General features: G+C 41.9%; 1 protein-coding gene across 1 annotated transcript in view; it reads left to right on the top strand.

The window, feature by feature from the left end:
- The window catches only part of LOC126278698 (ornithine decarboxylase-like), a 118380-nt gene that overhangs the window by 71780 nt on the left and 33877 nt on the right, over window positions 1–12723 (top strand). The window contains exon 5 of the mRNA XM_049978967.1: window positions 2098–2270. Within this exon, the coding sequence (XP_049834924.1) occupies window positions 2098–2270 (173 nt within the window). The remainder of the gene's footprint in view (window positions 1–2097; window positions 2271–12723) is intronic.

Raw genomic sequence — 12723 nt, 5'->3', positions numbered from 1 at the left:
CTATAACCGTATGAGTGGGGTATTTATTTGTTACGAGACTCAAACTTTCTCTGAACTGTTCTGCAACTGTATCATCGGAGTCTGGGGGTAGGTAGAAGGAGCCAATTATTAACTTAATTCGGCTGTTAAGTATAACCTCCACCCACACCAATTCGCACGGAGTATCTACTTCGACTTCACTACAAGATAAACCACTACTGACAGACACAAACACTCCACCACCAATTCTGCCTAATCTATCTTTCCTGAACACCGTCTGAGACTTCGTAAAAATTTCTGCAGAACTTATTTCAGGCTTTAGCCAGCTTTCTGTACCTATAACAATATCAGCTTCTGTGCTTTCTATTAGCGCTTGAAGCTCAGGGACTTTTCCAGTGCAACTACAACAATTTACAACTATAATTCCGACTGTTCCTTGATCCAAGCACGTCCTGTAATTGCCAAGCACCCTTTGACATTGCAGCCCATCCCGCACTTTCCCGAGTCCTTCTAACCTAAAAAACTGCCCAGTCCACGCTACACAGCCTCCGCTACCCGTGTAGCCGCCAGCTGAGTGTAGTGAACTCCTGACCTATTCAGCGGAACCCGAAACCCCACCACCCTATGGCGCAAGTCAAGGAATCTGCAGCCAATACGGTCGCAAAACCGTCTGAGCCTCTGATTCAGACCCTCCACCCGGCTCTGCACCAAAGGTCCGCAGTCGGTTCTGTCAACGATGCTGCAGATGGTGAGCTCTGCCTTCATCTCGTAAGCAAGACCGGCAGCCTTCACCAAATCAGATAGCCGCTGGAATCCAGAGAGAATTTCCTCAGATCCAAAGTGACACACGTCATTAGTGCTGACATGTGCCACCACCTGCAGCTGGCTGCACCCTGTGCTCTTCATGGCATCCGGAAGGACCCTTTCCACATCAGGAATGACTCCTCCCGGAATGCACACAGAGTGCACACTGGATTTCTTCCCCTCCTTAGCCGCCGTATCCCTAAGGGGCCCCATTACGCGCCTAACATTGGAGCTCCCAACTACCAGTAAGCCCACCCTCTGCGATTGCCCGGACCTTGAAGGCTGAGAATGATCCTCTGAAACAGGGCAGGCAGCTGCATCTGGCTCAGCCAGAGACAGTGCCTGAAACCTGTTTGTCAGACGCACCGGGGAGGCTTTCTGATCAGCCTCCGGGGACGCCTTTCGCTGCCTGCCATGCCTTGGAACGACCTCCCAATCAACCACAGGCGAGGGCTCAGCCCCACTGCGGGCAGCAACCGGGGCAACCACAGCGGCAGACCGATCTGGGGACAGACGGGACGAGGTTGACATCCCCGTGATACCCGAGTCCGGCTCCCCACACTGGTGCCCATTGGCAACATTTACATAAATAAAAATAGGTATTGTTGACAAATAAAATGTTGTGTTATAGAACTGATTCATATTTAAGTATAAAAATGAAGACTTTTCTGGTGAAGTTACTCTGAACATTTTTGCCTTAATTTAAGTACATCATTACTAATTGTAACATCAAATTATCATGTCCTTATTCCATTAGTTTTGCAAAAAATTCATAAATTGAAAGTAGAACTATCAGCATTACAACCGTCTACAAAATACAAATGCAAAAATGAGAATTTGTAAAATTCAAAGCTACTTACAGAAAAATTAAACTTGCTAAAAATAATGTTAAATATCTTTGTCTGTGCTCAACCTCACTGTGGACAGGTCTCTCTCATCCAGGGGACCGAGAGCCCAACCTTCCTTTTTAACCTTCCCCACCATATTCCTCTCACCTCCTCGAAGGAGGAACTAGTTCTGAAAGCTAGGTAGTATGCCACTTTTATTAGTATGTGTTTCTCTTCACAGTACTACACATTTTCTCTTCTCAAGACAAATACTGGCCAGCAATTCTGCCTCATAATTTGACAATATTGTACTCAAAAACTATGTCTATCATAAAGATGTTTTTCAACATTATTGGTAACAACTGCAACAAGGAATGTTTTATACCTTTTTTTAAATACATTTTGTGTTTATGGAGGTTCTCTTTGATTTAAAATTCACAGAATACAGTGGTGTGGAGATTAACTTTGTCATGTTGGTTTGTTATAGGCTGAAATCAATAAAGTTCTGTCTGTTGGTGTGGATCCAAGTCGCATAATTTTTGCACATCCTGCAAAACCATTATCCCACCTTCGCCATGCAGCAGCTGTAGGTGTTGATCTAATGACTTTTGATGGTGAACGAGAGCTTCACAAAATAAAAAACGTGTTTCCTACTGCAAAGTGAGTAGTTTAGTGGGTAAAAATTGTATCCAATATTTCACTTAGCATAAGGAATAGATGTTGTGATCACCCTTCATTCAGTAATGTGTAATAATGTATAACCACTTGATGTGGAACACTGAAAAATGTTAATAACTGAAGTGAACTTTTTGAGCTGTTCTATTGCTAATGTAAAGCATCAAAAATATCAGTGAGAGGTGACAGAATGAAAAATGTGTTCGCAAAGCACCTGCTTTTTTATTGCTGCTCAGCAAAGAAGTGGCTCACTGAACAATAAATGACATCTAGGTGGTATGATCTGGTTTATAATTCAGAAGCGAAAATATGTGTATAAGATGCATATTTACAGTCATTTATTGACTTCACATCAAACACAGTGATTCTTATATTACCATTATGTCTTTAAGACTCATAACTTTGCATTATTGTCACAGTAAAAATGGTTTTATGTAATAGAGGGAAACATTCCATGTGGGAAAAATATATCTAAAAACAAAGTTGATGTGACTTACCAAACAAAAGCACTGGCAGGTCGATAGATACACAAACAAACACAAACATACACACAAAATTCAAGCTTTCGCAACCAACAGTTGCTTCTTCAGGAAAGAGGGAAGGAGAGGGAAAGACGAAAGGATGTGGGTTTTAAGGGAGAGGGTAAGGAGTCATTCCACTCCCGGGAGCGAAAAGACTTACCTTAAGGGGAAAAAAGGACAGGTATACACTCGCACACACACACATATCCATCCGCACATACACAGATGAAATCCCCAAACAACCTTCCCTACCCTCTGGCTCCTACCCTTATAACCGCCCCCAGTATAAAACCTGTCCTATGCACCCTCCCACCGCCACCTACTACAGTCCTGTAACCCAGAAGGTGTACATGATCAAAGGCAGAGCCACGTGTGAAAGCACCCAAGTGATTTACCAACTGACCTGCCTACACTGTGAAGCTTTCTATGTGGGAATGACCAGCAACAAACTGTCCATTCGCATGAATGGACACAGGCAGACAGTGTTTGTTGGTAATGAGGATCACCCTGTGGCTAAACATGCTTTGGTGCACGGACAGCACATCTTGGCACAGTGTTACACCGTCTGGGTTATCTGGATACTTCCCACTAACACCAATCTGTCAGAACTCTGAAGATGGGAACTTGTCCTTCAGTATATCCTCTCTTCTCGTTATCCACCAGGCCTCAACCTCTGCTAATTTCAAGTTGCCGCCACTCATACCTCACCTGTCTTTCAACAACATCTTTGCCTGTTCTACTTCCGCCTCGACTGACATCTCTGCCCAAACTCTTTGCCTTTACAAATGTCTGCTTGTGTCTGTGTATGTGCGGATGGATATGTGTGTGTGTGTGTGTGTGTGTGTGTGTGTGTATGTGCGGATGGATATGTGTGTGTGTGTGTGTGTGTGTGTGTGTGTGTGTGTGTGTGTGTGTGTGGGCGAGTGTATACCTGTCCTTATTTCCCCTTAAGGTAAGTCTTTCCGCTCATGGGATTGGAATGACTCCTTACCCTCTCCCTTAAAACCCACATCCTTTCGTCTTTCCCTCTCCTTCCCTCTTTCCTGAAGAAGCAACTGTTGGTTGTGAAAGCTTGAATTTTGTGTGTATGTTTGTGTTTGTTTGTGTATCTATTGACCTGCCAGCGCTTTTGTTTGGTAAGTCACATCAACTTTGTTTTTATATTAAAAACAAAGATTCCAAGACTTACCAAGCGGAAAAGTGCCGGCAGACAGGCACAATGAACAAAACACACAAACACACACACAGAATTACTAGCTTTTGCAACCGATGGTTGCTTCTTCAGGAAAGAGGGAAGGAGAGGGAAAGACGAAGGGATGTGGGTTTTAAGGGAGAGGGTAAGGAGTCATTCCATTCTGTGTGTGTGTTTGTGTGTTTTGTTCATTGTGCCTGTCTGCTCTCACTTTCCCGCTTGGTAAGTCTTGGAATGTTTGTTTTTAATATATTTTTCCCATGTGGAAGTTTCTTTCTATTTTATTTACAACTTTGTTTTTAGATATAAAAGTGGTATTACATAGTTAAATAAAGTAAAAGTTAAACTTCACTTCAAAAGATTTTTGTAACTAATTTCTCACATCAGTTCATTAACACATTTCAATTTTCTATGACACAAAATTCCAAATATAAATTGATTCCAAATATAAATTGCAAAATGTGAGTTGAACAGCTTGACAGTCTTCACCAGCCACAAATTCTACTTTCAAAAGAAGCAATGTAAAACTTTCAAGTTTCAGCTGACAGTGAACAGCATGTATCCTTCTGGCACAATAACATGAGTGAAGATATTAAAGCATAACACACGAATTATGAGCTGGTCACAGACATAGAAATAGAGACTGTGTTACTCATAGTGTACAGTAAAAATAAAATTCATGTATCAGTCAACCAATGAGAAATCCAAGATAGAATGTAATAATATAATGAAAAGGATAGCTGCAACTTAGCATACAGCGAAGGTACTGAGCCACAGAAAGGCACAACAGAAAGGCTGTCAAAAAGTTAACTTTCAGCCACACTGTGTGGATACAGTTGCCTGAGACTGCAGTCATGTGTGTGTGGGTTGCGATTACGTGTGTGTGTGTGTGTGTGTGTGTGTGTGTATCTGTTGTATAGAAGTATTTTTGACGAAGGCCTTGCTGGACAATATTTGTGACAGTCTTTTTGTTGTGCCTATCTGTGACACGGCATCTCCGCTGTATGCTGTATGGTGAGTAGCAACATTCCTTTTCATAATATTGTTACATTCCATCCTGGATTTTCCAGTGTTTGATTCAGCCAAGTTATTGCCAGTTAACAAGTTGTGTGATAGTGGTGTATGCTTACATTGTGGTAGAAAATACATGTACATGAAACAAATTTGTGTTATTTCCAGATATATGCACTTAGAACTAATTTGAGTTTGTAATTTCTATATTCATTCCTGCCACTGATCAAATCATTGCTACATGTGTTTTTCTGTGGATTTGTGCAAGAGAAGCACTTCTCTTTCTGGCAGAACATATATCATAGTGAAAGTAAACATGTCATCAACTACTGTTCATTGCTGGTGAGGCTTCTGGGTTGCATAGCCATGGCCAAAGAAACTTTTTGGTTCCTGTCGTTTCATCCAGAGCTGCAGTGGACATTTTGGGGGTGCTGCTGGAGATGGTGGGTCTTGCCAAATAACAATTTGGATGCCAGAGAGTGACATAAATACTGTGTAAAATGGGCATGTTCAATTTTACACATGATCTGAAGAAATAATCCTTCTCAGAGATAAAGCATAGCTATTGATTGTCTCATGTCAGTGATAGAAACTGAGCTATCAGTTCTGCAGAGCCATTGTCTGTACATCATCGAGTTTTATTTGTTCCTGTTTTCTGTTAAAATTACCCCCTCACTTATGTATTTTAATGTCTTCTCTATACAACTATGGATAATAGTTCGTCATTGTCAATAAAATTACGATTTCAGAAAACTTCACTTAATGATTTCCTGACTAAAGAGCTTGCTTTGGTACAGCAGATTTTTCTGTTTTCTCTAGTCCACAGAGACTTTCATGTTCACTCAGTGCTTCTCTCGGTAGCTCCAATGTGTACTCTGAATCCTTATACACCCTACATGCCAACAAAGGAGAGCATTTATCCTTTACAGACCGGAGTGCTTCACATATTTTCTTAGTTGGTCAGTTACTTTTTGATAAGGGGAACAGAAACCACCTGAGTTTTATTGTTGCCCTTTGGCCTAGTGTTATTTATTCAGGGGGGTTCTTTGCCTGAATAGCCATTTTTCTCCAAAGCCTGCTTCAAACATTTTAATTTAACATCTGGATGTTTCAGCACGCAAATTCTTTTGGCTCTGTCAAGAGGGCTTTCAATGACGTCACTCCTTTGTGGAGGATGATGATTGGAGTCCTTATGGAAAAATCTGTCTGTATGCATGACTTTCCAAAACACTTTATGTTTCAACCATCCACCAACCTATCTCATAACTAAAACATCCAAGAAATATTCCATTTCCATGGTAAACTAAATATTTGGATTTATATCTTTTAGGCAACAAAAGAATTCTTCTAAAGCTTTTTTACCATGTGATCAAACCATGAATGTATCTACCATAAATCAATACCATGGACATGGTTTCTTATTTTCTTTTCTGGAGCTGACTGTTCAAATTTTTCCATGCAAAAATTGTGTCATAAGACCTAATGGATTACTCATAAAATTGATCATCCCATTGTAGCCAACTGGGAGGAAGACAGTGTCAAAAGAAAACACTAAAAATTTTCTTGAACCATGACCATACAACCAACAGACATCTCGTCCTGAAAGCTTTCATTGTATACTACCACTGGGTTGCTAAATTTTAATAAAACTTTGCACAAAGTAAGGACACAGCTAAAGATAAGAAAACAGCTGTAACGTCCCACAACAAATAGTTCTTTAGTAATGTGGGCAATCTTGTTTTTTTCTGAGTCACTGTAGTGTACTTTTGCTTGAATACACTTATAAGAAACTTAGAGACAAAAATCATGCAATGGAAAACCCAGAATGGAATGTAACAATATCAAGAAAAGGTCAGTGGCTACTCACCATATAGCGGAGATGCTGAAACACAGATAGGCACAACAAAAAAACTGTCACAAATAAGCTTTCAGCCAAAAATAGATAACACACCACACACACACACACACACACACACACACACACACACACACACACACAAATGCAACTCACACACACGTGACTGCAGTCTCTGCCAGCTGAAGCCACACATGAGCTGCAGCAATAGTGCATGATAGAAGAGGCTACTTACTATCTGGGTGTAAGGAGGAGGCTGCAGCAGGGAGGGAGATAATGGGGAAGGAGTGGGGGACATTGAAGTACTGAGGAGGAGCAAGCAGCGACAAGGTGGAGACAGGTTAGGGCAGCTGAGTGCAACCGGTAGGATAGATGGAGGGGAGGGGACAGGGATGGGGTAGAGGCAAAGGAGACAAGTAAAACCACTGGGTGTGCTGGTGGATTAGAGCAGTGTGTAGTGCTCTGGAATGAGAATAGGGAAGGGGCTGGATGGGTGAGGACAATGACTAATGGTGGTTGAGGCCAGGATATATTGCAAGGAGGGTTGCCACCTGTGCAATTCAGAAAAATCTGGTGTTGGTGAGTGGGATCCATATGATGCAGGCTGTGAAGCAGACATTGAAATGAAGAGTGAACTCCAGGGAGAAGTTCTGGGATGGGCCTAAGGACTTGAGGAGAGACTGAAGGTCCTGCTAGGTTTCTGGAATGGGGTCATTGTGACAAGGTTTGCAGGTGGACCCATCAGACAGCTGGGAGAGTCCTTCTGCCAGGTAATCCTGGCTGTTCAAAACAGCAGTGGTGGAGCCTTTGTCTGCAGGTAGGATTATAAGGTTGGGATAAGTTTTTAGATGGTGGACTGCTGTTCTTTCCACATATGTAAGGTTAGTTTGCATCTTTAGTGATTTGAGGAATAATGTTGAGGCAAGGTTAAAGGTTAAGAAATTCTGGAAAGTCAACAAGGAGTGATTTGGGAGCAGTGGGGGTGAATCACGGTTGGATGGAGGAGTGAAGTGAGTTAGTCTCTGGTTGAGTCTGATCGGTAGGGTTGCTCGCAAAAAAGTTTTTCCATTGTAGGGACCGGTAGAAGAAGAGAATGTCTCTAATAATTCCTGTGTGATTGAATTTGGGAGTGGAGCAAAAGGTGAAGCCTTTTCGAAAGGACTGTTATTTCTATGGGGCTAAGGCTTCTGGAGGAAAAGTTCATGACAGTGTTTCGGGTCTGTTTTGGTTCTAGATTCTGTGTGGTGGCAGGAGGGAGTTCTGGATGGTGATGTAAATGTAGCAGTTCTGCGAGACCGGGTTTGTCAGCTATTAGGGGACATGGGGTAGGTTTGGAGATTGTTGTAGAGGAGGTGGATAGTGGTACTCCAAGGCAGAAGTAGGACGTGAGCAGGATGGAGAGTTTTTTGAGATGGAATTGTGCATGTTGCCCTAGCTGCTGGAGGGCAAGAGATTCATTGTAAAACAATGGGTTCCATTAACTTGGGATTACATTGTAGGAGAAATTTACAGATGAAGAGAAGGTACTGCAAGGAGGTTTGTGATTGGTTGATGTGGTTCTGCGGGACTATGTTGGTGTGGGCTAAGAATTTGTGGAATCTGAACAGATGCAGGTAATAAGGAGGGGTGGCAGCCAGAGATGGGTAATTTGGTGGTAAGACAATTTGGGGGGGGGGGGGGGATTCTATGAGCCAAACAACAATGCAGAAACAGTATGTGGGATGGGCTTATAGCTAGGGATAAGGAACATTTTGTGTATTGATGCAGATGGAAGGAGCAAGGATCCATGGTGTTGGAGAAAAACCCTAAAAATTATGTAAATAATGTAGAATTACACACGAAAAAATTCTCAAAAGTACGCCCACACACACAGGAAAAATTACAAGAAGGATTAAATGGATTAGAAATATGAAATCTGAGGGACTGACAATAGTGAAAGGCGAAAACTCTCTAAAATTTGCATGAAGTTACAGTGAGATTAAAGAAAAAGATACAAATAAAAAAATTATTTTACTGTGGGTAGCAGGTCTGAGGATTGATAAGTGTGAAGAATGCGGATGACAGATGTGACTGGATGAGGTGAAATAGTGGGTGCAAACTGCTATAGAATGGAGAAAGGGTGGGAGTGGGGAGGTGTTTGTAAGATGAGATACAAGATTTTGTGGCAACAGAAAGGTATGGGAAATAAAACATGAAAATACTGGGAGTGACACAGGGAGAGTGATTAATTTGAAGGTATAGGATTAATTATATCAGTGGGAGTAATGTGGGCTGTACAATGCTACATCAACAATTAGCATGCTCTTGTAGCAGTCTGTTGTGCGCTTGTAAGTAGAACTCACAGTGAAGTTTGTAAGTCGAGAAGAGAAACACAGGAAAGAAGAGTATGAAGGACAGACATTGAGTATAGTACAGCATTGGAAATAGTAACAAAGGAGAACAGCACTGGCTTAGGATGGAAGAAAAGCCATCAGGTAAAAATCAAGCAATGCAAAAACCAGGATGCAACGTACAATATTAAGAAAAGGATAGTTGCTACTCACCATATAGCAGAGATGCTGAGTTGCACATAGGCACAACAAAAAGTCTGCCACAAAATAAGCTCATACAAGCAAATGCATCTCACACACATATGACTGCTGTCTCTGGCAGCTGAAACCACACTGTGTACTGCAGCAGCAGTGCATCGTGAGAGATTTGGCTGGGTGGGGCTAAGGAGGAGATTGGGTGAGGAGGGCGAGAGATAACAGGGTAGGAGTGGGGGATGATGAAGTGCTGCTGGGGAGTGTGTAGGGATGAAGTGGAGAGAGGGTAGGGCTGCTAAGTGCAGTCGGGAGGTTAGAGAAAGGGGGGGGGGGAGATGGGGGGGGGGGGTAACAGAAAAGGACAGATGTAAGAAGACGGGATGCACTGGTGGAATAGATGGCTGTGTAGAGCTGGAATGGGAACAGGGAAGGGCTGGATGGTAAGGACAATGACTAATGGAGGTTGAGGGCCAGGTGGGTTATGAAAGGCAGGATATATTGCAGGGAGAGTTCCAACCAGTGCAGTTAGGAAAGCTGATGTTAGTGAGAAGGATCTATTTGGTACAGGCTGTGAAGGAGTCATTGAAATGAAGAATGTCTCATTGAATGGTGTGCTCAGCTACAGGGTGGTCCAGTTGTTTCTTGTCCACAGTTTGTTGGTGGTCATTCATGTGGACAGACAGCTTGATGGTTGTCATGCCCACATAGAATGCAGCAGAGTGGTTGCAGCTTAGCTTGTAGATCACGTGACTGGTTTCGCAGGTAGCTCTGCCTTTGATGAGACAGGTGATGTAAGTGAGCAGACTGGAGTGGGTAGTGGTGAGAGAATGTATGGGACAGGTCTTGCATTTTCTTGTAGGTCTATTACAGGGATATGAGCCATGAAGTATGGGGTTTGGAGTAGGGGTTATATCGGGATGGATGAGTATATTTTGTAAGTTCAGAGGATGGCAGAATACCACTGTGGAAGGGGTGGGAAGGATAGTGGCCAGGGCATTTTTTATTTCAGGGCATGGTGAGAGGTAGTCGAAACCCTGGTGGTGAATGTAATTCGGTTGCTCCTGTACTGTGTGGTACTGAGTTACAAGGAAAATACTCTTGTTGTGGCCATATGGACAGACTTAGGAAAGTGGCAGGAGACTGGACAGATAAGTTACACTTACATAACAATAGGTAGTACCATCTTTTGTACTGATAATGTAAGTGTGTATTCCATGAAGTGCTAAAAGATTTGGGGAAGCATACTAATTAACATCTGGTGATTTCCAAGGTGCCCACATTTCACTCAGTAACATTCCACATATGTTAAGTGATGAGATCAGGAGACCTGAGAGGCCATACACCAGTCTGAAGTTTATGAAGATCTGTGCATGAGAATACTTCCACAACTTTCCTGTGGGCTGGAAGGTTATGTTGCTCTCAGTGTCTTTCTGTGCACTCATACTGTATCATAAGTATGTACTAGTGTCTACCATGACAGTGCAGTGCAGGTGACTTTTTCCCATTCTTGGAACAGCCAAGATCCTGCAATTGAGGTAATCTTTTGGCCCTTGACTTACAGGGTGCAACCAAATGGTTAGTTGCATAGTGGTTGTGATTATTGTGCACCAAATGCTGCACTGTGAACATGTATTAACTGTTATAATTTGTATATTAAAAACAAAGATTCCAAGACTTACCAAGTGGGAAAGCGCCAGTAGACAGGCACAATAAAGTAACACACAAACACACACACACAAAATTTGAGCTTTCGCAACCGGCGGCTGCTTCGTCAGGAAAGAGGGAAGGAAAATGAAAGATGAAAGGATGTGGGTTTTAAGGGAGAGGGTAAGGATTCATTCCAATCCCGGGAGCGGAAAGACTTACCTTAGGGGGAAAAAAGGACAGGTATACACTCACGCACACACACACACACACACACACACACACACACACACACACACACACATATCCATTTGTGCATATACAGACACAAGCGGACATACCTGCTTGTGTCTGTGTGTGTGTGTGTGTGTGTGTGTGTGTGTGTGTGTGTGTGTGTGCATGTGCGCGAGTGTATACCTGTCTTTTTTCCCCCTAAGGTAAGTCTTTCCGCTCCCGGGTTTGGAATGACTCCTTACCCTCTCCCTTAAAACCAACATCCTTTCATCTTTCCTTTTCCTTCCCTCTTTCCTGACGAAGCAGCTGCCGGTTGCGAAAGCTCAAATTTTGTGTGTGTGTGTTTGTGTGTTATTTTATTGTGCCTGTCTACTGGCACTTTCCCGTTTGGTAAGTCTTGGAATCTTTGTTTTTAATATATTTTTTCCCATGTGGAAGTTTCTTTCTATTTTATTTACTGTTATAATTTGTGGTAGACAACATTGATACCTGTTAACAGAATATTTTTATTGTTCATGGGTGTTGATTCTTGGTGGCCACACAGTTATCATTGAATGAAGGTCACCTACTCATGGTCCACCCTTGACGCTTTGGCTTATGAGATTCTCAGCATCTGCATGACCACTGTGATAGGGTGTCCTATGTGTCATGTACCCGCTATATGGCCATGATCAAATGAACTGATATCACATATTGTGTCAAACCTGTACTCAGCTTGTAAGTTTACTGTCTTGAATTAATGAGTGGTTTGTCACAAACCTTCCTCTTTTTCTGAAGTTCTATTGTTGATTGCTGGGAGCTTGAACTAATTTTAAATAACTTTACACAACATTGAAACAGATTTTAATTTTATGCTATTTTATTTTGACTAGCTATATTGATGGTCATCAGTTTTTATGTATCTAACTCATACTTGGAATAATAAAGATCACTAAACAGCTATCCTCTAGGATGAGTCTCAGTTATGTACATACTTTGCAGTTAATGTTTACTTGAAGCTTACACAAATGACTGTGTAAAATTATGGCATGACAGTGACTGAATACACACTACTACTCTTTGCAGACTGCTGACATGAAACTTTATGTATTAGCTGACTAAGATAATAACTTTACTTGTGTAATGACGGATGTTAGCTGAGTAACACAGTGTTTGTACATAATGACAACATATCTAAAACTGACTGAATGAACATAACTCATTGAATGACAGTAGTTCATTAATTTGTGATTTACCCATCAAATCTTCAGCATTCTTCTGTAGCACCACATTTCGAAAGCTTCCATCCTCTTCTTGTCCAAACTATTTATTGTCCATGTTTCACTTCCATACATGGCTACACTCCATACAAATACTTTCAGAAACGACTTTGTGACACTTAAATCTATACTCAATGTTAACAAATTTCTCTTATTCAGAAACACTTTCCTTGTTAATTTGCAGTTTCCAAGTTAAT

This window comes from Schistocerca gregaria, chromosome 6 (genome assembly GCF_023897955.1).
Source record: "Schistocerca gregaria isolate iqSchGreg1 chromosome 6, iqSchGreg1.2, whole genome shotgun sequence".
NCBI lineage: Eukaryota > Metazoa > Arthropoda > Insecta > Orthoptera > Acrididae > Schistocerca > Schistocerca gregaria.
The sequence above is the reverse complement of the archived record's forward strand: the minus strand, read 5'-3'. Positions and strand labels throughout refer to the sequence as shown.